General features: G+C 38.8%; 1 protein-coding gene across 1 annotated transcript; it reads right to left on the reverse strand.

Moving 5' to 3' along the window:
• Positions 1 to 5935: 5935 nt before the first annotated feature.
• Positions 5936 to 10647, reverse strand: LOC122458479 (chloride channel protein B-like). Its single transcript, XM_043507109.1, has 4 exons — positions 10577 to 10647; positions 9469 to 9644; positions 7096 to 7188; positions 5936 to 6041 (listed from the first exon to the last, which is right to left on the reverse strand). Exons 1-4 carry the CDS (start codon positions 10640 to 10642, stop codon positions 5936 to 5938), a joined length of 441 nt encoding a protein of 146 aa, XP_043363044.1. The 5' UTR covers positions 10643 to 10647.
• Between the last annotated feature and the right edge of the window lie 15149 nt (positions 10648 to 25796).

The following is a 25796-nucleotide window of genomic DNA, read 5'->3' on the forward strand; positions in this document are numbered from 1 at the left end:
GGTTAGAGGCAGGGATATTGCAAACAATATTGTTCTGTGCAAACTTCCCCACACAGCTTGTCCAGTGGATCTCAAATCTGACCAACACCACACAGTTCTATGGGGTTTTGAGTGCTCTTATCTCTGCTTGAAGTCATTGGGAACCAAGAGCAGTCACTCAGAATTTTGCAGAATACAGACCCTCAACAGTACTTGAGCAAAGATTGACAGCTATTGTCCTACGGCTATTTTATACATGCTGCTTTTGATAAACAAAGGAAATGATGGAATTTCATGTCTGTGGTTGTATAGTCTTCCTGAGATCAAACAAAATTTGTGTGGGGGTGGGAAGTTTGTTTGAGTGCCATGATCTGGCATGTTCAACAATATCTTTTAGCATGTAAATAAATACTTGTGTCTTCCAAGTATTTATTTTTCTTTATATTTGTATCCATTTACAGGCAACAAAATGAAACAGCTGGCAAACAGCAACAAAGAGAGAGCTTCCCAGGAAGCTATTCAAGACTTAGCTGAGCCAAGCGTTAAACCACCACCAAACTCTCCCCACCTATTGTTGCCAAAACATCTGCTATTTTTCCAATATATCCTTTGTTTTGAGTATCATCCAATTTTAAAAAACAACACGTCACAGATTTTGGCCCCAGCAGGTTGAAAATTAAATTAATGTTATGACAAAAAAATAAATAAATAAATAAATAAATAAAAAGAAAAAAAGATACTTTGCCCCCAATACCTCACATTTTTTTGGTATGTTTCTTGCATATCCCAGGGCACCCCATATTGTTCTCTGGTAACAGCCAGGGCTGGGATTTTCAAAAGCTCCTAATAAAAAGGAGTTATATGCCCAATTCCCAGTTCAGTGGAAATTGGGCAGCTAACCCTTTGATAATCCCAGCCAAAAACACTGCAAGCTGTTGGCCATCTAATAGCCTGAGCTCAATGCAACGATCCCCACGGGGAAGGAAAAGGGCTTTGGAAATAATTGTTCTGTTATGTTAAGAGCTAAACATTTTCTATTAATTACCAGGAATGCAGTTTCCACTCCGAGGCTGAGCCATTAACGAGAAACCACATGCAGAAATCAACATGGTTGCCCTTGGCGTTGTTTCACTCTAATGCCAGCTCAGCAAAAACTGCAACAGTTAAAGTAACTATAGTCAAACCTATCTAAGCTTCCACTCATGCATGTAGCAAAATTCAGTTGCCTAATAGAGATTGTTCTAACTAATAGTTGACCAAAATCATATCGGACAGGTTGGAGGAGACTTTAAGATGGGGTGGCCAACCTGAGACTGAGAAGGAGCCAGAATTTACCAAGGTACATTGCCAAAGAGCCACAGTAACACGTCAGCAGCCCCCCCACCCCCGGCCCGCATCAGCTCCCGCGCCCCGCTCCCAGTGCCTCCCGCTGATCAGCGCCTCCCGCTCCCTCCCAGCACCTCCCGATGAGCAGTTTCATAGCATTCAGGAGGCTCGCAGAAAGAGGGGGAGGAGTGAGGGCATAGTAGGCTCAGGAGAGGGGGCAGGAAAGGGTGTAGTGGAGTGGGGGCAGGGCCTGTGGCAGAGCCAGGGGTTGAGCAGTGAGCACCCCCTGGGCACATTGGAAAATTGGTGCCTGTAGCTCCAGCCCCAGAGTCGGTGCCTATACAAGGAGCCACATATTAACTTCTGAAGAGCCGCATATGGCTCTGGAGCCACAGGTTGGCCACCCCTGCTTTAAGAAGTTGCTTAAGAAAAAAAAAATTGCATACAGAAGATGGTTCTGAGAGAAAGTTTAACTGAATGAGCCGGATTCACATCAAGGAAAATTGGAAATTGCAGTTCTCCCCATTTCCTACCCACAGGTGTAGCATGCTCAGGGAGGGAAATTTACCCCTCAGATAAGGTGACAACAAGAGAGTGCAGCTTTCAATGTAGTGCCTCTCCTGGCTGGACTGGTCCCTCCCTCTTCTTTGTCAACCTCTCTCACCTTGAAGATTTCACTGGCTAGCTCCAGCATTAAGGTGGAGCCTAGGGTTTACTTTGAATTGCTAATACAGTTAAAACTACAAACTGCCTCAGCTTCACTAGGATATACCTCATGTTAGTTACCACTTGTTAATGAACACTTGGTAAGAACACACATCTTTTCCTAGTTAAGATAAGGCCTAAGACTGTATCATTAAGTGCTTCATCAGAAATGATGTTGCTGTCAGAGGTAGTCATTTAATATTAGCTGGTATGCAGCATGGCATGGTAAGAGAAGGATCCTCCAGTCAGTGTCAATTGCTGTTAGAGTCCCAAAGGCTTAAAAACAGTCCATATGCTATTTTCAATTTTCATAGGCTAATTTCCCATTTATGCTTCTCAAGATCCTTGACTGAAAACAGGACTTGTACCACAGATTATTTATTCCCATATTCCATCACAGGCCCAAAGAGATATGGGTATTTGCCATATACACATTATAAATCCATGAGCTATATTTTTATTCAAAAATAGTTCATTTGGTACATACCCAAAATAAAATTCTTTTCTCTGCTTTGAAAAATCCAAAATGACCTCTGTAAACAAACCCAGAAAGAGATGAAGAGAGTAAATCCGTAGTGAAGGCAGCCATCAAGCAGCAGAAGAAAGTTTGCCAGGCCAGTCTGATGTCCCAGAAAGAGGCCACCTCTTCCAATGTGAACAAGAGTCCACCCACTGGAGCACGGAATACCGAGGCTATTCCTGCTCCTGCACCAGCTGTGATGAAATTCCTCTTACAACATGGAGAAAAATAATTCATCGGAAAACAGTGAGGCACAGCAAGGCATGCTTTAAGACTTATATGTTTAGAAAACTCATCAATGGTTAAAAAAAATAAAATAAATTCTTGCCTATTTATTGTTAAAGCAAACAGGTTTTAAAAGGCTGAATATAGGGGGACAGGATGGTTCAGGGCATTGTTTTGGGGACATAGAGCTTTTCACCTCTGGAGTCTAAATTCAAACCTGACCCACAACAACAGTAATAACTAGTGGCTGTTTGGCAGCATAGGAGAAGTGAGCTGATTTCAGTCAACTGCCAAGGACACAAAGGTCCATGTCAAACTAGGCTGCCAAAAGAGGAGTCAGTAAGCCCAAAGATAAGCATAAATCTTGGAACGGTTAGCTGTGCATCCATATGTTAGTAATACTATGAGGGTCACATTCTGAGGCCTAAACACGCTGTGGACTGGGCAACAGGGGATGTGTTAATCAATTAACTGATTGATTTTTCTATTTGCTTTATAAGATATTAGCTTTTCTCTTTTTTAACCCTGTCCCCAATGAACTTTTCTCTCCTAGTGCATTGCATTAGGAACTCAGAGTGTGTTTGTATGCTGATCAATTTCTTGATTCCTCAGAGCACTGCCTGTATTATAGGTAGCAACACCATAGTTAAGTTTTCTCAACACTTTCTATTATAACACTCTGTTTTGATTTGTTTATAATTTTGCCAAACTTTTGGGTTGAAATTTCCCATATTGGGCGTCTGCTCAGGCTGACATTTTCTATACATTTTCAACTCACATGGTTCACCGGTTTATTAAAGGAAAATACATTGTTTTGCCAATGATAAAAAAAAAATCTTTCCAACTGTTTAACTGTGACACTCTACTGCCTCCATGCTTTTCAGCAGGGACTTGAAATTTGGCAATGAGGGGGACCTGGAGGCGTATCACCCTGTTATCAGGGATGTGGCTTTTGCCAGCGCTGTGAAAATCCACCCAAATTTGGTCAAGTTATGGGCCTCTGAAAAATCTCAGTTTGCATACCCTCAGTAGAGATTTGTTAGAACTTGACTGCTAAATTCTCTGAACATTCTGTCTTCAGGGAGCATGCTCCAGTTTGAGACTGAAGGGGCAGAGCAGGATTTTCCCTGCAATTGCTCCTCCACATTGCCGGGAGCAGCTATGATGCCAGCACAGGAGCTGAGAACAAGTGTCTCTTTTGTGCTCTCAGTGCTTCCACTACTGGCATCCATGCAGTGAAGAGGAGGACAAGGAAGTGGCCTGGACTACAGATGGGCAAGGAGGAAGACTAGGAGATGGAGGGGAGACTGGGACAAGCTAGAGAGGCCAAAGGAAGAAAGGGGTCAGATTTGCAGAGGGAGAGGGGAAGAAGGATCAGAAACCGTAACAGTACACTCCCATATGAATCTGGAATAAAACCTATGATTCCTGAGTCTTACCATTCCCCCCGCTGTCAGCAAATGGCTGTGGAACCCACTGGGAAAATGTGTGCCTCATCTCCCTCCAGTGGCTGGGCCCCGGAGTCTGACAACCTACTATTGCTATAGTTATTCTGTTAGCTCAAGTGGCAGATGTTTCTGCTGTTGATCTAAAAGTCCAAACCCGACTGATGAACCATGTGGGAGTCAATATAGTTTCACATGATGGAATTTGTTTTTTCAGTTTGCTTTTCTTAAAAAAAATCAAGGAAGTTATGTTCAAAAAGTTATGTTAAAAGACCATTAAATTTGCCAAGTCAAGCTCACAAAAGTTAAGAAATACCAGAATTAAGGTTGCAGTGCAAGGGCAGCACTGGAAGCACTATAACAGGAAATGGTGGATTCTCCATCTCTTGATCTCTTCAGATCAAGACTGGATGCCTTTCTGTAAGATATGCTTTAAGCTCAACACCAGGGTAAGTGGTTGCAATTTAATGGCCAGAGTGATACAGGAGGTCAAACTTCATGATCTAATGGTCCCTTCTGACCTTAAAATCTTTTAATCTTATTGTATGAAATGGGGATACCACCACTACCTCCCCTCACAGGGGTTTTACAAAGATAAATTAATTCATTGTCTGTGAAGGACTTCGCTAATTAATTCATTGTTTGTGATAGAAAAACTGATCAGAAATAAATAATTCAGTCTTCAGAGCAAGGATTGAACATCATGCAACAAATAAGGCTTGGGACCACACAAACAAGGAGAAAACAAATTACTGAATTTTTGCTCATTCAGTGAGCACTGTCCATCCTGTGCACTGAATAATGCAGAGGTGTGGTAGAAAAAATAGTAGGTGACCATGTCACTAAAGACCATATCATAATGAATATGCACAAAAAGGGCTGAGTTAAGGCTATGCAGCCAGACTTAAGGTTGCCATTTCCTAATTTTTGACTGCTTGACTTTGGAGACTTTACCTTCTTTTAACATAGTTTTTCTGAGAGTAACATGGCCATAGCTGACCCAGTTCAGCTGACTCAGGCTTGTGGGACTCAGGCTGCAGGGCTAAATATCACAGTGTAGACATTTGGGCTGCGGCTAGAACCTGGGCACTGAAACCTCATGAGGGGGGAAGGGTCTCAGAGCCCGGGCTCCAGTTTGAGCAGGAATGTCTACACAGCAATTTTCAACCTCACAACCAGAGCTCTGCAAGCCCAAGTCAGACAACTCTGAGACTCAGTGCCACAGGGTTTTTTTTATTGCTGTGTAGACATGCCCTTATACATATCAACTAGTGCTGTCTAGTAGAGTAAGGGTTACATGATGCCTGAATACTTACTGAAATGTTGCTTCACCTCTGAAGCAATAACATTTACTTTTAAAAAAAACTTTTAAAAGGGTACCAAACCTATTTGCTGCTCCAGAAATATACCAGAGAGAAGTTAGCATGCTTCTCAGCCCACATCTCAAAAGACAACAATAAGGAGGAGAAGCTAAGATGGACTTGCTGTTCACAGTTAATCCTTTCAGTATAAACAGGATTTCTAGATGACATGTTTCTCCCAGGAGTTTTCCTGCCTCTGAAAATCAATTGTTCTCTAATTATCTTATAGTGTATTATTACAAAACAAAAGCAAAATCTTTTACTGCTCCTCTTACAGCAATTACCAATTTCTTCCGTGAATAACAATTTGTTTTAATAGGCATGTCTCAGGATTTATTTCACTAACTGAAGATGAAAGTTAAAGACAAAGCGTATCACATATCGTATGAGCTGTACTGTATGATTATCCTTTGAGCCACAGATAGTTCACAATGGCCTTTTCTTTTGGCAAATGAGGGGTTTTCCCTGCTTTGCCCTTGCCTTGGAAACAAAAAAAAAAAAAAAAAAACACAATACAATATGAGGCTTTTTATTTATTACTTTAATGAGCAATATCCAAAAGACAGAGCTTGACCCTGCAAATCCTTACTGCTGCAAGTAATCCTTACTCATGTGAGTAATCTCTGACTTCAGTGGGAATATTTACAAAAGCAGGTTTGCAGGATCCAGCCCAGAGAGGTTCATAAGCAGAGAAGATTCGGATTAAAGAAAGTATGAACAGTCTATATCATTTTACAGTGGGGAAAAAAGGAAACAAGCCTGTGTCTCCTATGCATAGTATGTAGATTGAACTGCAACTGTGGAATCCTCAGGAAAGCCAGGAAGAAAAAAGGTTTTAACTAAATATATAAGTATCTTAATGCTGTATTAATTTAGACAAATCTAAATTCAAAAGTCTAGTATTTTACACTCACTTTGTAGCGGCATGAATGACAATATGAGGTGCAAAGCCATGGAGAATTAAGCCCCAAGTGTTAAGCACACTGTTTTCATAAGCATTCAACATACCTGTTTATTGCAAGTTGTTTTAATTATGGCTCTACATTTGCTAGAGCCAAGCACAGCTCAGCTATGGAAATCACAGGGGCAGGAAGAGATTACTTTCTGATGGAGAGGGCCAGGAATATCTCCCAGACTCATTCACTTCCCCATACTCAGGGATGTATTTTCTGCCTAAGATCACAAATATCAGAGATGACTAGAATCTTATTAGATCATTCACTCCAACTCTCTGCCAGATTCTGTTAGTCCCTAGCTTTTTGATTAACCCCTTGATACATCTGATTTGAGAGTCAGCATATGACAACTATCTCTCAAAAGACTTTCTAACAATTACATTGATCAGTTACATACTTACCAGTTTTCAGAGTAGCAGCCGTGTTAGTCTGTATTCGCAAAAAGAAAAGGAGTACTTGTGGCACCTTAGAGACTAACAAATTTATTAGAGCATAAGCTTTCGTGAGCTACAAAATAAAAATAATCAAAATAAATTTGTTAGTCTCTAAGGTGCCACAAGTACTCCTTTTCTTTATACTTATCAGCTGAATTCCAAAACCTGGTGAAGAAGGGCAGCTGAATTCCAAGGGTGTCTGACTTGAACTGGGTCAGGCCACATCCTATTATTGCCCTAAAATAATGATATAAAAGTTAGTGTTATTTTTAATATGCTATTCACATATCAACTGAAGTTAAAGATAAAAGGGCCAGATCCTCAGCTTCTGTAGAGCAGCAAAGATAAATTTATTTCAACAAGTGTGACAGTAACTGTAGAACACATTTGCTTTTCAGTACACAAAGTCCTGTTGACACAAGAGAGGAAGCTATTAAAGGCTTCCAAGTTAATAATTCAGAGATTAAAAGGGCCCCTCACAACATGTACTGTGAAGAAAGACTCTAAAAGCTCCTTTGACAAGCTGCATGTTAACATCTGCCTAAGAGTACTGACATGATGGATTAGAGAGAGAGAGACAAGGTGGGTGAGATATTATCTTGTACTGGACCAACTTCTGTTAGTGAAAGAGAAACTTTCGAGCCACACAGAGCTTGTGCAGCTCAAAAGCTCATCTCTTTCACCAACAGAAGTTGGTCCAATAAAAGATATTACCTCACCCACCTTATGTCTCTAATATCCTGGAACCGACATGGCTACAACTACGCTGCATACAACAATGGATTATAGTTAAGGCTAAGATTTTGTCATGATTATTTTTAGTACAAGTCACAGACTGGTCATGGGCAATGACCAAAAATTCACGAAAGCCTGTCGGTCCCTGACTTTCACTAGAAATAACTATGACAAAATGGGAAGTGAGGAGGGTCCAGCACCCACAGCTGCTTGGGCTCCGTGGTCCCCCCCCCCATTGACCACGGTGGCTGGGACACACAAACCCCACTGTCATTGGTGGCTGGGAGGCTCCCAACCACCCGCATTGGTTCAGAGCTGAAGGGTCTCCCCACTACCTGCGGTGGCTGAGAGCTGGCAACTGAGAACTATTGGGCCCGCGCCAGCTGACACCTCCAGCCACACTGCCCTGGGGCTGAAGCAGAAAATGTCACGGAGGTCTCTGGAAGGTCTTGCTTGACAAAATCAACCTTAATTATAGTCCATTTCAATCATCCATTTCAAGTTTAATTACCATTGAGAGCAATGCAGTTTCACTCCCAGTGGAAGATGCATAGTGATTTCATTTACTATGCCATGTCTCAGACAATGCTTCAGGGCTGCATTTAAATCCAAGAAAACAGTTTTCATTGAAATTTAAAATCATGAAAACGTTTATATTCTCTGTACGAGACTAACACCACTTTGTGTGTTGATGTACAATAAAAATTGGATACTTTAAAAAATAAATTCAATTAAATTGGTTCTTTATGCCACTGTTTTAAGGCACTAAGTCAATACTGTGCTGATTTTCTTTATGGAAATTTGATTGCATTTTTTTGGATCATGCATCACTATTACAAAACTAAACACGGGGGTGGGATCACAGCTGCAGCCACTGAGCACCTGGAGACAAAAGTCTGAAAGTAAAACAAACAAAAAATCTAAAAAAAAAAAAAAAAAAAAAGAGAGCTAGGCCTTGGTAATCATTGTCTGAAATGGTTGTGGCACCTCTGACTAAACCTTACTCTCTTATTTTTGAAAACCCGAGTCATCCTTGAGGGCTGCTGCACCTATGTACAAGTAAAATGATGAGTGGAGAAAAGGAGTTTGGTGGAGATGAGGAGAGCAAACCTCAAGGATAAATACTTGACAGAAAAAAAGGTGTGGGGGAGAGTCAGAAATAAAATAATAAGTCAGCCAAAAAAGGAAATGTACTATACACATATAAAGAACCTGATTTTGATCACCTCTACTCATGAGACTGCTTCATAGGAGGAAATAAAAGGAAAGGATTCCTCTCCCACAGACCCAGCTGAAGGACTGGGAAGATTTCTGTTTGTTTCTTTTTATTTAAATAGGAAAAAAATAAATCAAATGTTTTTTTCAGAAAGAGCATATTCTGATATTATTTTCCCCAACTACAAATACGACACCACACTGGGATTTAAATAATTTGCAGCTCCATTCTGACTTGCAATCTACTATCCTGTGGGAATTGCAAAGAGAAGCAGTTTTGACCAATTCTGTGGTCACTATTCACTATAACTGGGGGCTGTCTTCTTTGTATTCTAGGGATCTTACAGAACCTGAACATCCAATTTTCCACTCTTTTGCACCTTGTGCAGGCATTTACCTGAAAATGAAAAGTGAAAAAAGAGGGCGTAAAATGCCACCACTTGTGTGAGAAAACAATTCTGATTTGAGCATTTTATACCCACTTTGCACAGGTGCAAGTGATTACACAAGATGTAAAGCAATGGACAATCAGCCCGATAGTTTAAACTCTTGCATGGTATTCCTTACCCCAAGTGAATCATATGGCCTTCCAGTCCACAGAAGAGCCCAGAAGCCACAGCCAGCACACAAGAAACAAACGTCCCCAAAAAAGTCTTGATATTAAAAATGTGTTGAATAGAAGCACCATTCAGAAACCCAATGACTTCTGGAAGCCCATACAGTGCACCTGCTGGGCAAAAGAACTGTAAAGAGAAAGTCAAAAATTATTTCCAAATACATGAATTCAGATCCACCTGCAGCTAATAACTGCAGCTTTCACGAACAATTCATAACTTCTCACAACTTACAGTTACGTGTTCTATAAAGTCATCCATTCTTTCAGTTCCTCCTCCTACATAGCTCAAGACTTCTGTATTAAGCGAATAGATACGTGTACCCCACATATACACCTTTTCCTTAGCTTTTTTGGAAAGTTCAATGAAATGTTTATTTTTCTCTTCCCTCCCCCCCAGCTCCCCGTGAGGCTTCTAGCTGCCTTCTTGTGATTAAATTGAACCCAGTAAGATGGTGATGGGAGACCAGCTTTCTGTGTTGGCTTTGCAGTCTGGTAGAGGAGATGGAGTCTCAAAGGAGAACTGGAAATGTAAGTTACACTCATTTTACACAGAAGTCCGAGCCAAACCCCATTTGAAGTCATTGTCAGTGTTTATTTTAGGATCAAGCCCCAACTCTGTGCAAATTACACTAATTTGCCACTTGTATCCATTTTATGACCAATGTATATCTAAAGTATAACTTACACAACCATTTACACCACTATTTAATTTGCCCGAGACTTCCATAGGAATTGCACGCTCACAGGGCCTGAATTTGGATCTCAGACTGGATATCAATCCCAGAACTCCCTACATAGCCAGTAAAACAGAAATCATAGGGAAATCCTGATCATGCTTAACTACAGTAGCACTTAGAAGGCACTGCCACAACAACAACAAAAAACACAAGAGCAAGGGATTTGTCTGATCTCAGCATTATAGACCTGTGTTGGGCCTGTGACTGTTTCCCAGTGAGGACTATACAGGGTGTATGTTCTAAGACTCCTTTTCTGTAATTAAGCCTCCATCTCTCAGAATTCCACTGATATTTACAGTAATTGAGTAAGAGACATACTTACCACCACTAACCCTGAAGATACAACAATCATGGCCAGCCCTGATCCAAGTATGCAAATCCTGGTCATGTGGAAGTTGCCATTCTGCCAGTTTTACAAATAATTTATTAGCATCAGCAATAGTATAGAACACAAGTACATGTACTGCCCCAAACCCTCTGCCAACACTATATAGTGATATATATTTAGAGATGCATTTTTTCTGTTCATTTGTCCATTTTCTTACATAACCCACTGTAGCAAGTACTACAATTTACAGCATACAAGAGTGAAAACAGGGAAAAGAGTGTTGCAGACTATTCAGAAATATGGGGTTGAGTCTGGGTTTTAGATAAGGGCAAAGGTTCACAGTGGCTCTTAGTTTTCCAAACCAATTTGCCCATGCTCATACAACATAGCAAAGGGTATTTTAGTTTTCCCTGAAGGCCCCAAATCAAGACAGAACTTACTCAAGTTCCAATGACCCCATTGCTTATGTGCTTAAGTACTATACCAAATGAAGCTTTCCTGAACTTTGGCCTGAATCTATTACAATAATTAACTCTTTATATTTTACCCAGTAATGCTAACCATAAATTCATCTAGATAGTTCCCTCTGTTATTTCTTTAATAAAGTGACATATCTTATACTCAGGCTTTTCCATTTAAACATGTTGCAGTCTGCTGGGGTTTTTTGGTCTGTTTGTTTGTGTTTGGATTAACCACAGTCATGCTGTCTCCAGAACTCATCAAAAGCACATCAGCACCCATGTACTTTATAAAATTCCCCAACTGTTGGACTTTGATTCATTGTGTATGTAAGCCAAAGCTGTCCTCTTTGTTTCCCAAATCATAGTGGTACAGCAGACCACATCAGCCTTCCTGTCTGCACCTCATGTCAGGTCTTTTTTTAGTGTACTGTACAGAGCAGCAAAACAGGAAGGTAAGGTACACAGAAGTGAACTCAGCTGCTCTATAGTTGGATAATGAATGTAGGTTGTGGGGTCTTTATGGCAGGAATCCTCTCAATACTTGTTTGTACTGCAACTAGCACAAAGGGACCCAGATCTTAGTGTGGTCTCTGGCACTACTGTCATGCAACACCATCACCACCCCAAGGATAGTGGGCTGAGTTCTGCCTATTGTTTGGAAGCAGTGATACACAAAATGGAAATGTTGTGATACAGTACTATGACAGTTACAATGCCCTGGGGACAAAGTCTAGTTTCTTGGCAGACTTGGACTCAGAGCATCATATAGGTCATACTACTGGAACCCATTTTAATTGTTCTCATATCTCAGAGGTACACTGATCTTCTCATCCCCCATCTCCTGTAGCTGTCAAGTCCACCTCTGCATTTTCCTGGGGTACTTAAAGTTCCCTTCAGCTGAGAAGGCCTTGGAAGCATTATTTCAAAGTCCTGACTTCTCAAGAGACAAACACATTAGGTATTCATACCATGCTCATCACTGATATCTAAACACCTGTCTCTACCTATGGTCATTGTGTTCAGGTATCGAAGTCCAGCCTAGAATGTCTAGATGTTTCTGCTCAAGATGGCAAAGCTTCTTTCCTGTTATGAACCTCTTAACAGTGGGCTTGCCAAGTACTAAAAACCAGCTTCCTTCTTTCCCATGCATCGGGTCCACACCTCCTCCTATCTATCAATAAATAAAGCAGGCAAGCACATAATAAACTGCATGATACTCAGTTTGTCTGTCTTAGAAAGACTGAGCCTGAGTTAACTCCACCAGGATTTGTACCTTTGGTTCCAGCATGTGTAACCATTACAAACCTGAAGCATAGGCATCCAAGTCACCCTTCTAGCTGCTTTTGTATTATCCATTATGCAGATGAACTGTATTTATATCTGCTACCATAGGCATGTACATATTTAGTTCCAATTTCAAGACACAATGTATTAAAATTTGACTCTCAAACCAGCTATCCTTACTCATGCAATAAATCACATTGGCCGTGTGATTACTCCTGAGAGTAGGGGGTTGTATAACTGGGCCCATAATTTGCTACAGAGGTGTATAGTAACTGACATGCAGTGTTACTTTTTCAAGACATGTGGGGAAATATCTTAAATTTTGGTTAATAGAAATAGAAGTCTTTTGAGACAGTGATTGATGGAAACAGCTTTCTAGAAAATTAAACCTGGCTTCATTCTCCTTTCAGATCTGCAGATCAGTCCAGATCGAGTCATTTTCGGATCCAGAAAATGAATCAAATCAGGCCTTTCTTCTGTCAGCAGCATCTGCTCTTCACTATTATCCATGCACCTCTTACAGGAAAGAAGGGACGGTATTTCCAAAACCCCAAGAATCGTTGGAGTGTTGACAAGAATTATTTGAGACAGCACACACTAGTCACTTTGCTTCCCAATGAAGGGTAAAGATGGAAACATACACCAGGGTGGTGTACTCTACCTGTTCAGCAGAGATTGGCTGACTTATGTTGTGGGTTTGGTTTATTGTGACTGTACATAGATCTGGCTTGTTTGTGTCATTGAGAGCTTGTATGAACTAGAATTGGTGAAGAATTCACTTGACGAAGAGGTATTTAGTTGTGGATTGGTAAGTCAAAAATAATTCTAGCTTTTCCTCAATGACTGTACAAGTGAATAAGAAGCCTTTAAAAAGAGAGATTTTTTTAAAAAAAAAAAAAAACGGCAACTGAACATGTGTTGTGTTCTTCAAAAGTCTTGGTTAACTCATATAAACATATAATAAAAAAACAGAATGCTGAAGCATTTGAAGCAATACATTGAACCCTCCATACTGTGTATGCATTGTCCATAAAAAGGTTGCACCTGATATAAGCAAAAACAGGTCCATGCTACAGAATTCAGCTTCTGATCCAAACATCCCCAAACACTGGGGAAGTCCAGCTCAGGCACATGCTTAATTATAAACTACTGAACTGTCTCTCTCATTTCACATAAATTCATCACCAACACCTGCCTACCTACTTAATCACAAATCTTGACAGCAGGGCACAATGAACGTTAAAGCTCTTTGAGACCCCTAAAACGGGCATTGAAGTGAATTAGAATGCTTTCTGTTTTTTAACATTTGAAAATTATATGAGCATTTCTTTAAAAATGACTTAAATGGCACAAGTAAAGAAGGTCAAAAATTTTCATTCATGAACAAATTAACTCTACAACAGGTTTCAGAATAGCAGCCGTGTTAGTCTGTATTGGCAAAAAGAAAAGGAGTACTTGTGGCACCTTAGAGACTAACAAATTTATGTGAGCATAAGCTTTCGTGAGCTACAGCTCACTTCATTGGATGCATGCAGTGGAAAATACAGTGGGGAGATTTTATATACACAGAGAACATGAAACAATGGGTGTTACCATACACACTATAACAAGAGTGATCAGGTAAGGTGAGCTATTACCAGCAGGATAGTGGGAGGAGGGGGGTGCAGGACCTTTAGTAGTGATAATCAAGGTAGGCCATTTCCAGCAGTTGACAAGAACGTGTGAGGAACAGTAGCGGGGAGAAATAAACATGGGGAAATGGTTTTATTTTGTGTAATGACATATCACTCCCAGTCTGTATTCAAGCCTAAGTTAATTGTATCCAGTTTGCAAATTAATTCCAATTCAGCAGTCTCTCATTGGAGTTTGTTTTTGAAGTTTTTTTTGTTGAAAAATTGCCACTTTTAGGTCTTTTAGGTTTAACTCTACAACAGAAATTCATAAGATTCTTTGTTCCTCTAAATACACAGTAAATAAGAGAGAGATTATGCTCCCTCAGCAACAAAAGTATCTCTTGTTTTTATTTATATTTGTTTTCTTCTTTTTCTATTAAAGAAAAACACTCAACTGAAACTCATTAAATCCTGAAATTTATTTCTATTCTGGCAAACAGGTCTGAGGTGAACTTAATATAAGGGAGAAAAAGACCACCAGAAATCAGCAAAGCACAACCACTCTGTAGTGGCATTTTTATCAGTACATATTGTCAAATGAGGGCAGACCAGTCTGCATATATTTCAGTAGATCAGAAATATTTACTGTAAACAGAAAATAAAGTAACAATACTGCGTGCTTGCCTTCTGTGGTGCAGGCTTTTGGTAATTCATAACAGGACAGAAGAGTTTAGATCCGCTACATTCCAGCTGCTATATACTGTTGACTCTGCAATAAAATAATATGGAAAAGTTACAGCAGATTTGTTCAGATTTGGAATGAATGCTTCCTGGTCAGGCCGCAAGTAATGAGCGTTAAATGGCTGGGGTAAGAAGAATCACTAGGTGGGATTTCTGGTTAACTGGAAGAAATGCATGAAAGTCAGATAGATATAGCTTCTATTTGATAATGATCTCACATCTGCATTATCTATCGCCCTAGCTTCTTATACCATGTGCCCATTGCTCTAGTATTTGAGCGTTATATTGGTCCTTTGCTTCCAAGACTTTCAAAAGCACTTTAAAGATTATAACAAAGAATTGCGACCTTCCCTCAAACCCTGAGAAAAAGGAGAATAGTCAGAGAGGTGGAGAATGAGGTCCTTTTAGGGAAAATGTTAGTGCTACCCTTAATTTGTGTATTTGGCGCTGGGATATCACAGTGATAAGTGCATTAGGAATACATGAGGTACTCTTGACAGAGCTATGATAACAAGGAGCTATTTCATCAACAGCATTGAAATACAGCCAACTTGAGGGGAACCCAGGAGTTATTTATCAGCACACAGAAACACTATGCAAAAATTCAGGGCAGAGAGTGAAGAATATTTTTTCCAACTGAAACTGCAGGCACAATTTAGGGAGGCATAACAATCTGAGTTGGAATTCACCTGATGTTTACCTAAAGAGTATTGGGGTCTTTAATGACCACAAGTAACCAAGCTCTTGGCTTTGCTCCTCAGAGTGATAAAATGTATGTTGTAATTAATTACTAAAATGTGTGTGCTGTTTTCGCTTGGATTTATAATTCTGCTCCAAACTCAAAATGGCGAGAAGGGCGGTAGGAGAGAGCGTAAAGAAAAAGAAAATTACCCATTGACGTCAGTGGAGACAGGATTTCACCTGATGTATTTATTTATGTACATCTTGTATGCAGCAGAGTATATATATATATATATATATATATAATTTTATACAATATAAAAATATTTTGCATTACATTTGCATGCATGTATAGCCCTGTATACAATGTTCATACGGTGTATATGAAGATAAAAATCTACTGAACAGGCATAGAAATGAGTGGAACATACCTAAACAACAAATTCTGGAGAAAGGGGATCAGGCTAAAAATCAAGCTGTTCCTCACAGATGGAATAAATATGCCTTATTCCAAGTTTACCTTTTGGTTTACACAACAGATTATATCTATGTGATCTCATAAACAGAGAGACAGTCAGTCAATCTCCTGTATTTCTGTGGCTGAGCTTTACTCTTTGCTTTTCTTAGGTGCCAGGTGGTGTTTTAGGTTCACAACCCCTTTTCCAGTCAGACTTAAATCTAGACATAACCCCTCCAAAAGCTGGTGAACTGTGTGGCAAATTAATGAAGTCACACAGTGCAGTGCAGATGTAAAAATTGTAATGCAACAGAGAACATTCAACACTTTGAAAGGGCTTGTCTACCCGCTACAGGGGTAGTGCTTTCGAGGGACTCTCAGTTGGCCAATGTTTTTATGTCCCTTTTCTGAAATTAAAACTCTGCTTAATTCCTTTGGATAGGCAGTTCTTTGGAGGACTGGTTAGGCCCTGTAATATGCTTCCACATGAACCTATGGAAATTTTTAATTAAGAAATTTCTTAGTGACCAAAGTCACTGCATGGAGCTCAGTTTGATCTCCACGGGGAGGATGAAGGGCTTTTTCATCCATGTCAGAACTCAAACTTGAGTCCTAAAGAGTCTAGAATGTTTCAAACCTCATGATTAGACAACTAAACCACCTACTTTGCTTTTTTTTTTAAAAAACATGGGTGAGTATGAATTTTCCCTTTTATTCAAATCAAGGTCCTTTTAGGGTACACATCTTTGTCTTGCATAGTATGAACAAGGAAGAAGAGCACTACTGCTTTCTATGACAGATTCTCTCTTCTCCAAAATCCATGCTGGGATCTCTCTCCTTGATCTTAGGCCTTCCTCCAAAGCTGACTCCTCCAATGAATTCTGGAAGGTGGTCACTGGTGAATTCTACCATCATTGCCTCCACAATATTAGATGTTGAAATCCCTCACAATAGAGCAGAGGAGAGATTTCTGGAAGGAGAATGAAGACTTGCTTGTGTAACCTTAAGGTCAGAATCCCCAGAAGGAAAGAGTGCTGCCACAGAGTGCATAGGCTGCTTACCCATAATTCCTTTACAGAAACTTGGCATCACCATAAATATACATGAACTTTGGGGGTTACTCTGCTCCCAGAGAGAGGAAGGAGCTCATTTCCAAGAAGCTAGGATCCTAAGTTCTCTTGTCTCCCATTCACATAGGGGTTCTGCAGCAAGTGATAATGCAGATTGAGAAAACTTCTCTTTGATAGGCAACACAGAGGACAGACAGCTCCGGTGAGGGCCTGCATACCCAAAACTGAATTGCTAAACTGGGTCAAGTGGTGGTGCCTCCAGGCAAAGCACCTCTCTTGGGACTGGAGGCAGACTTGTAAAGAGGCACTTGAACTACTGCTACTCACTGATCCAAACCATTAGTGGGGTGTGGTGGATGGGTGAGTTGATATGGCCAAGCAACCGTGGGGCAATCTTACCAGTTGGTGGGAAAAGGAAGTTGATGGACTATTGCCAATGTTAGTGTGTGTGGTGGTGGGGGGAGTATTTCACTCTTGATTTGCATATATGTTCTGTTGTCATGATTTCACATGTTCACTTTGAAAATACAGAAATAAAACAGGTTCCAGACATTAAACAAAAAGATATATTACACGTTATAACCCCTGATTAGGAGGCTATAATTCTAATTTTTGATTTAGGGAATATTGAACCACTGAAGGTTCACTCTCATAGTTCTGATGGCACACCAACAGCTATCTCTGTAGGTATGAAGTGCCCAATTGCCATTTTATCTAGGTGACTCTCCTGTGGAATTTCAGCTTTCTGTACCAGATGGTGTACAGACACCAGACAGCTGCTCAGTTGCTTGGCACCCCAGTTCAAATCAGGCATAGATGAGATGTTTTCTAAGAAACATATAGTGTACATATAAAAACTGTATATACTTAATTGTATCCATCTCCCTCACTCTCCATATATCACTTATCTCCCTAGATTATAAGAATTTGGGAGGCAGGGATCATGCCTTTACGTCAAGCACAACAGTGCATTGTCTTCCTTGGGCACTACTGTAATACAGATAATAGTAACTGTGCATCATTATACCCACATGTCATAAATATAAAGGGAAGGGTGTCATAAATATAAAGGAAAGGGTAAACACCTTTAAAATCCCTCCTGGCCAGAGGAAAAACCCTTTCACCTGTAAAGGGTTAAGAAGCTAGGGTAACCACACTGGCACCTGACCAAAATGACCAATGAGGAGACAAGATACTTTCAAAGCTGGAGGGGGAGGGGGGAAGAAACAAAGGTTCTCTCTGTGTGATGTTTTTGTCAGGAACAGAAAAGGAATGGAGTCTTAGAACTTAGTAAGTAATCTAGCTAGATATGCATTAGATTCTGTCTTGTTTAAATGGCTGATAAAATAAGCTGTGCTGAATGGAATGTATATTCCTGTTTTTATATCTTTTTGTAACTTAAGGTTTTGCCTAGAGGGATTCTCTATGTTTTGAATCTGATTACTCTGTAAGGTATTTATCATCCTGATTTTATAGAGGTGATTCTTTTACTTTTTCTTCAATTAAAATTCTTTTAAGAACCTGATTGCTTTATCATTGTTCTTAAGATCCAAGGGTTTGGGTCTGTGTTCACCTGTACCAATTGGTGAGGATTATTATCAAGCCTTCCCCAGGAAAGGGTGTATAGGGCTTGGGGAGGAGGGATATTTTGGGGAGAAGACGTCTCCAGGTGGTCTCTTTCCTTGGTCTTCGTTTAAAACGCTTGGTAGTGGCAGCATACTGTTCAAGGACAAGGCAAAGTTTGTGCCTTGGGGAAGTTTTAATCTAAGCTGGGGAGAATAATCTTAGGGGGTCTTTCATGCAGGTCCCCATATCTGTACCCTAGAGTTCAGAGTGGGGAAGGAACCTTGACACCATACTGTCTAGATCATGAATCACAAAAGGAATGCGGAATTGATTCCTGAATACAATAGAGCACTGGAGGTTGATATGTAACTTTATTATGTTATTTGTATAACAAGGAAGTTTCAAATCAAATTTAAGAAGATAATCCAGTATGTTTTCAACTATATTGTGGTTTGTTTTTTTTTAAACTGCTGAGAAGCTATGTTCATTACTGTCAGTTAGCAGTGCTAGAAGCTTATAACTCTGACAGATTGAAAGCAAAACAGTTTAATGGAGAGCTTGAATTTTATATTCTATCTATTCAAGATGTCACTAAAACCCCAATCTGTTACATTACCAGTCAGGTTAAGATTATTATGGGATTTAAAAACAACAAATCAATGTTAAATACCCACATGCTGAGTGACAATTTAACAGACAAATGCAAATATCATCAATAATAGTGACAAAAAAATCTCATTATCTAGAAACATCTACAAACATCACAATAGCATGAAAATCTGCAACCAGGTTCTTCCAGTATTTCAAATGGCAAACCGTATTTTTTAAAGGAAAAAAAAAATCAAACAAGAAATTTGTGGTAAAAATTCTCATCCTGTGGAGTTTCACACATGATGCTGAATTTTATATAAATACATGGTTAAATTAACACTTTTGGTATGAGCATGAAGTTTAAATATTGCAAATAATATGTACTGTTTCAGGGCAATAATACAGGGCAGAAGATCTGAGATTTTTCTGGTTTGGTAGAAAGTTCTTTGGTTTGGACAGCCATGCTAAGAGATAATCCTACATATACAGAAAGCAAAGAAGAAAGAAACAAATGTTTAGAAAACAAAATTAAAATAACTGTAAATTGCTTGTAAACCAGACAGACAGTCCCCATTCAATCTGGGAACACATTTTTTTTTTTCCAGAAAGAGGTTCTATCTTATTTCACTGAGATTTCTCACATCCGGGAAGGCCTCAGGGCCACCAAGGGGAACAAACCAGCCATAAGACCAAAAACCCTCCTTTCAAGGTTTCAGCCCAGTCATGCAAATAGTAGCTATGGAAGTACTCATTCTAATCAGAACCACCACCTGCGACACTTGCCTTTCCTAGACTGTAAAAGACAAACAGAGACCTCATGGGCCCCTAGTAACAAGGGGAATCTGTCATCCATGTAAAAACATGGAAGTCTAACCAGTGCTAAAGAAGCCATCACTCAAAGCACTTAATGTCTAGCTTCCCTTTTTAAGCAAGTTAATCAAGAAACTAGCAAAAATATCATCTCGTCAGTATCCTAGATTCTTCTCCCTCAGGCTTCAGGCTAGGGCACACAGAACAATTGTTGCTCTTAGGGAGTGACTTTGTCCTGTCCGCAGCCAAGGTTAAATGTGCCCAACTTCATCTTGCTGGACCTCACTGCAAATTTAATAATGTTGAAAACCAAATATTCCTGTCCTACCTCTGAAAGGTGGAACAGATGAATGGAAAATGGGTCAAGTCCATCCTCTCAGATTGAACTTAGAGGGTTGTTATAGGAAAATGCTAGTTCACTCTCAAGCCTTCCTCATAGAGTCTCCCACAAGACTCAATCCTCTCCCCCACGTTATTCAATATCTACATAGTGCCACAGCAAGACTTTGAAGACAACACTGCCTGAAGTGCTAGAAGCACACCAAGACATCCAGCTCTGTATCTCCTTCATGTCATATGTAAACAGCACTACTATTAATTTGTGTTATCATAGCGCATAGGAGTCACAGTCATAGACAGGACTCCATTGTGCTAGGCACTGTACAAACACCCGAACAAAAAAACAGAAGCTCTTTGAGGCAGGGGCTATTTTTTTGAAAACAGCACATGGAGCAGCTGGCTAATGCTAAGGCTGAATCTAGCATCAAGACAGAGGTGATACTACTAAGAAAAGTGAAGTCCCTCAAAGAACTTAAGTACTCAACAGCACTTCCTACCAATGAGGGCATCTGTCCTCGTACTGTTAAATTGATCTAGCAGCCTCGGGGTCCTTTTGGATGCCTAAATAGCTAAACACCTACTTGTGACTAGCTGAAAGGTTGTACTGCATCCTGTCAGCCACAGATTTGGCCACTATGATCTACATTTTCATGAGTTCCGGTCTGGATTATTTTAATTCATACTCAAAACTAGGAATGAAGCCACATGCTGTGAAAATGCTGCAACCTTTCCAAATACACCAACACATCTGTTTAGCTGTTACCATGAGCTCATGACATGGTGACCAGTTCTCTACACTGGCTCTGAATTAGATACAGAGTCAAATTCAGTTAAATGAAGCTAGCAGGAGCTGTGGATGCTCACCACTTCTGAAAATAATACCACTCTAGACATTCAAATTTCAAGATCATCTCCTCCAGTACTGCTAACTGCTTCATTATAAATTATATCAGAGAAACACAATATGGATAAATTTAAGCTTTGATCTTTATAGAAGGTATTGAAAACCAGTTATAATCAGATTAGTTTAGACTATTTGCCTAATGTTTTGGCAGTCTGAATAATTAATTACACATAGAAAAGCCTATTACTGTGATGCTTAGCAATCTATTTTGTTCAGTTTTGAACTGAACGCAGGGTATTTTTATATCTTCAGGGCCTGATTCAATGTTCATTAAGTAAATACGAGTCTTCCCATCAATCTCAGAGGGCACCCAAAAGCTCTAAACAACTTTCTTGCAAATTTATGTTAATGTCTCTTTTGTTTGTGGCACGTTATAGTATTTAGTAATGTATGCTGAAATTAAAAATAGGGCAAATATAGGAAACAATATTCCCCCCGCCCCCATTTCACATATGCATTTTTGCTCATCCTCAGCGAACCTGATACATTAAGTATTTAACCTCCTTATGCCAGGGGAAAACATTTAAAGGAGTTATTTTAATGAGTGCCACAAATAGAATGCACTATTTACCAGCAGAATGAGGGAATTCAAATACCCATTTTATCACAGTGTGAGCCACAGAACAGCCTATTTAGAAGATCTTTAATTCAACACTGAGAATTGCTTTATTTTTTCCTTTGAAACAAACAAGCAGACTATATCACAGGCAACAAGGTTCCCCTTAAATACAGCCCACTACCAATGACCTCTGTTCCAGATACCTGCAGCTCCCAAGGTCAGGATCTTCCTGAAATGTGCAAAACTGACCAGTATATCTATACATAAGACACAAAAACAAAAACCCTCAAGAAATAGGTATCTTGCAGAGAAGAATTTTCATTAACGTTTGAGGAATATACACATCTTCTTGTAATTAAAAAAAAATAAAGTCTCAACTTTAACTTTAAAAAGGGACAAACTATTGTTTAGGCCCAGTATGGAAGAGCAAGGAAATTAAGTTTTGAACAGAAATATTTTTTATTTCAACAGACACACCTGAATAGTCTCACCTCCATCCCCCATTATGAACCCTTAATAATATTCAGCACTTCTATCACTTTCCTCCCCTAAATGCTGTACTATTAACTAACATGCTGGTAAGGGCATGATAATTAAAAAGTGAAATTCCCCAAGCTGTTCAAGCTGGAGTGTCAGACAAAGCAACAGAAAAGTGAAAACTTTGATTTAATAATTTATGGTCCCAAATTTTAGTGTGATGGTGTCAATTTAAAGGATAAACAACAAAAAGGTTCAGAGTGGACAATAAAATTTATGTCTATAGACAATGTAAAAAGAAGCAACATTGATGTGTTGGCTATGATATCTTTGACCAAGAAGGTTTCAAGAGTCCTCTAGAATTTCATCTTTCCTGAACACCAGTTAATTTGCCCAATGTCCTCAGCAACCCTGAAAAACATTTTCCTCGTCACAACCATTCTTAATTTTAAAATCTGACAAGGTCCCTTTATGTTTTTAAACAATACAAATTTTCTTATTTGTATTAATAGTAACCATCAAGTTTATTAAAACTGAATTTTAAAAATCTAAAATTTACTTTTCACTAGTTTGCTTACTTTACGCATTTTTTTTCACTCCATTTGGACAATAAGACAGTTTGGTTTCACTCTGGTTTTGTGTACAATCACAATGTTGCTGTGTAAACATTTCCTTACCAACAAAACACATTTTTAAAATTTATGTTATTTCTATTTTAAAAAGTTATGCCTTTTAAAAGGTAATGTTTTTTAGTAAAAGCTAGATTCTGTGGTTAGATTACTTGAGAATATTCCTTTAAAATATGGCTGAATACTGAACTGCTGCCAAAAATATCCATCTCAGAGTGGACTGAAATTCAGTCCAAAAAAAAATTATTTGTCAAACATAGTGGTATAGTTTGGATAAGACCACATAAGTTACCCCTGTAATAATTGTGTTTTATGATTTTGCTACTTTCAGGATATTCATTTTTTACTATGAGAAATTCACAGGTTACTAGGCCCAATCTTGCAAGTTGTGTTTTGGAGTTTTGCTTCCTAGCCAACTGTTTGCCTTCCACAAGGGATACAAGGCCTTCAGAGGCCTCTGGGCACCATATTTCTTTAAAAAAAAAAAAAATCAAAGTGATGCCACCCTATGTGATTGGGTTCTCTCTAGGGCAAGAGCTGAACAGCTGCCTTTACAGGTACCAGGATCACTTCCTAGAGAATCTTTATCCAGCTAAAACAAGAGGGAATCAGGCTACCTTTTATTTTCTTCCACTAACGCATTTTTTTTAAAGTTACATACCCTCTGAATGACCTTATCACATAATGAAGACAGCCAACATACTAAATGACTTACTTATAAATACATAACTTAAGGATCACTGTGGAAAGAAAAAAAAAATACACACAGAATGCAGCTGATGAAAACATCTTCCTTGGTTATATCTACATAACCCCTCCTTAGGGGTATTTTAGGGTAAAAATGATATACAACATGCATTTTTATCTGTGATGTACAGTATATATACACACACCACAAACCATGTTTATATATTATACATACTGTATATATTTAAAAGCAGGAGGTTGGGTTGTTTCCATAAGAAATGATGGAAAGTCATAAATTAGTATAGAAAAAATACATTAGCACTTAACATCAGGAAATCGCAAATAATGGTTAATCAGGCACTATCCATTAGGTTATCTGTTTATAGAGTTTGACAACAGCATAAATAAAAATGATCTTGCTTTACGTTTCATCATTTGTTAAAATGCTAACGAAATTAAAAAATTATCAATGAAACTACTTAAACAGGAGGATGCTACTTAAAGAGCAGGTATGACATACCTATTAATCCACAGAATGAAATTAACTGTATATTCAATTGTAACAGTTTAGCATTATAGTTGAAGCATTCAGACATGTTAAGTACACGTATTATTATTATTTTTACTAAATAATGCCATCACCACCAAAATAAAAAAAGTTGCTGATTTTAACCACTGAACACACCACATTCATTCTTATAGAAAGAGTAATATTGTTTCAAAAAAGATAAAAATAGAAATGCAAAAAGCCTTTAGTGGGCATGGTTGAATATTAATAAAATGTATAGTCTTGGCCATATGTGATCCTTTTCTGTATTTTCTTCCAACTTGGAAGCATAAAGAAGATACTTTTATGTTTTCAACATTTGGACACGATATATGCCTTGAGTCATTTCAGCCAAAAACCAATCTCTGCAACAGAAAAAGAAAGTCTGAAATGTACAAAAAATTGTTCAGCAGGCATGCCAAGGAGCATCTTGTGATACAAAAGACAAGTTATCAAGCACTCTGTTTTAGAGAATGAAGTGATCACCAAAGCAGTTCAGAAAAAAAGTGTGCATGCCTGATTCAGGCTATTGAGGTACATTTCAGGACTTGAAAAATCCTTCTGAAGCATCTATTACTATTGGAGAGGACTAAAATACACCATTGCCCCCGTCTGATATAGCAATTCCTAAATTCCTAGAATATTTTGAAAACAGATTCTTTAGAGCCGCATTTCTTATGAATACTTTATCAATATATTATTGCCCTTCACAGGTCTGGCTGGAATGCACTTTGTGCAACCTGAACAAATGGGAGAGAGATTTGCAGTACCTTTGCAACTGAGATTAGCCAGAGTTTAGACAAACTTTGGCCATACTACCTAAATCAGGAGCTCCAAGGGACTAGTGTACAGCTTCTAAACTGCCTCTATACTGATAGAATTCTCAGATGGTCAGTTTTACAGTCCTTTTGCATCAGTGTTTAAGCAGAGAATCAGGTCCCACATATTTGCTCTATTCTTATTATTTAAATGCTCTCAGAGGCTGTTGCAGTGGGGAAATACATTTCCACCTAATTAAATCAAACCCCCACACATTTAAAAGTATCCAATTAATAATCCAAATATTTATCTTATTGTAAGTTACAGTTTGGGCTTAGGGCAAAATACATTACTTGCATTGTAATGGTTGGTCACATGTCACCCACACACTCCATTAATCAAAATTAGGGCCGCCAAGCAATTAAAGAAATTAATCTTAATTAATAGCATTGTAAAACAATAAAAGAATACCATTTATTTAAATATTTTAGATGTTTTTTACATTTTCAAATATATTGATTTCAATTACAACACAGAATACAAAATGTAGAGTGCTCACTTTATATTTTTGATTACAAATATTTGCACTGTAAAAGCCAAAAGAAAACATTATTTTTCAATTCACCTAATATAAGTACTGTAGTGTAATCTCTTTATCATGAAAGTTGAACTTACAAATCTAGAATTATGTACAAAAAATAACTTCATTCAAAAATAAAACAATGTAAAATTTTAGAGCCTACAAGTCCACTCAGTCCTACTTTTTTGTTCAGCCAATCTGTCAGACAAACAAGTTTGTTTACATTTGCAGGAAATAATGCTGGTTGCTTCTTGTTCACAATGTCACCTGAAAGTGAGAACAGGTGTTTGGCATAGCACTGTTGTAGCTGGTGTCGCAAGATATTTACATGCCGGATGCAGTTAAGATCCGTATGCCCCCTTCATGCTTTGACCACCATTCCAGAGAACATGTGTCCATGCTGATGATGGGTTCTGCTCGATAATGATCCAAAGCATGTTCATTTTCATCACCTGATTC

This window comes from Dermochelys coriacea, chromosome 2 (assembly GCF_009764565.3).
Source record: "Dermochelys coriacea isolate rDerCor1 chromosome 2, rDerCor1.pri.v4, whole genome shotgun sequence".
Taxonomy (NCBI): Eukaryota; Metazoa; Chordata; order Testudines; family Dermochelyidae; genus Dermochelys; species Dermochelys coriacea.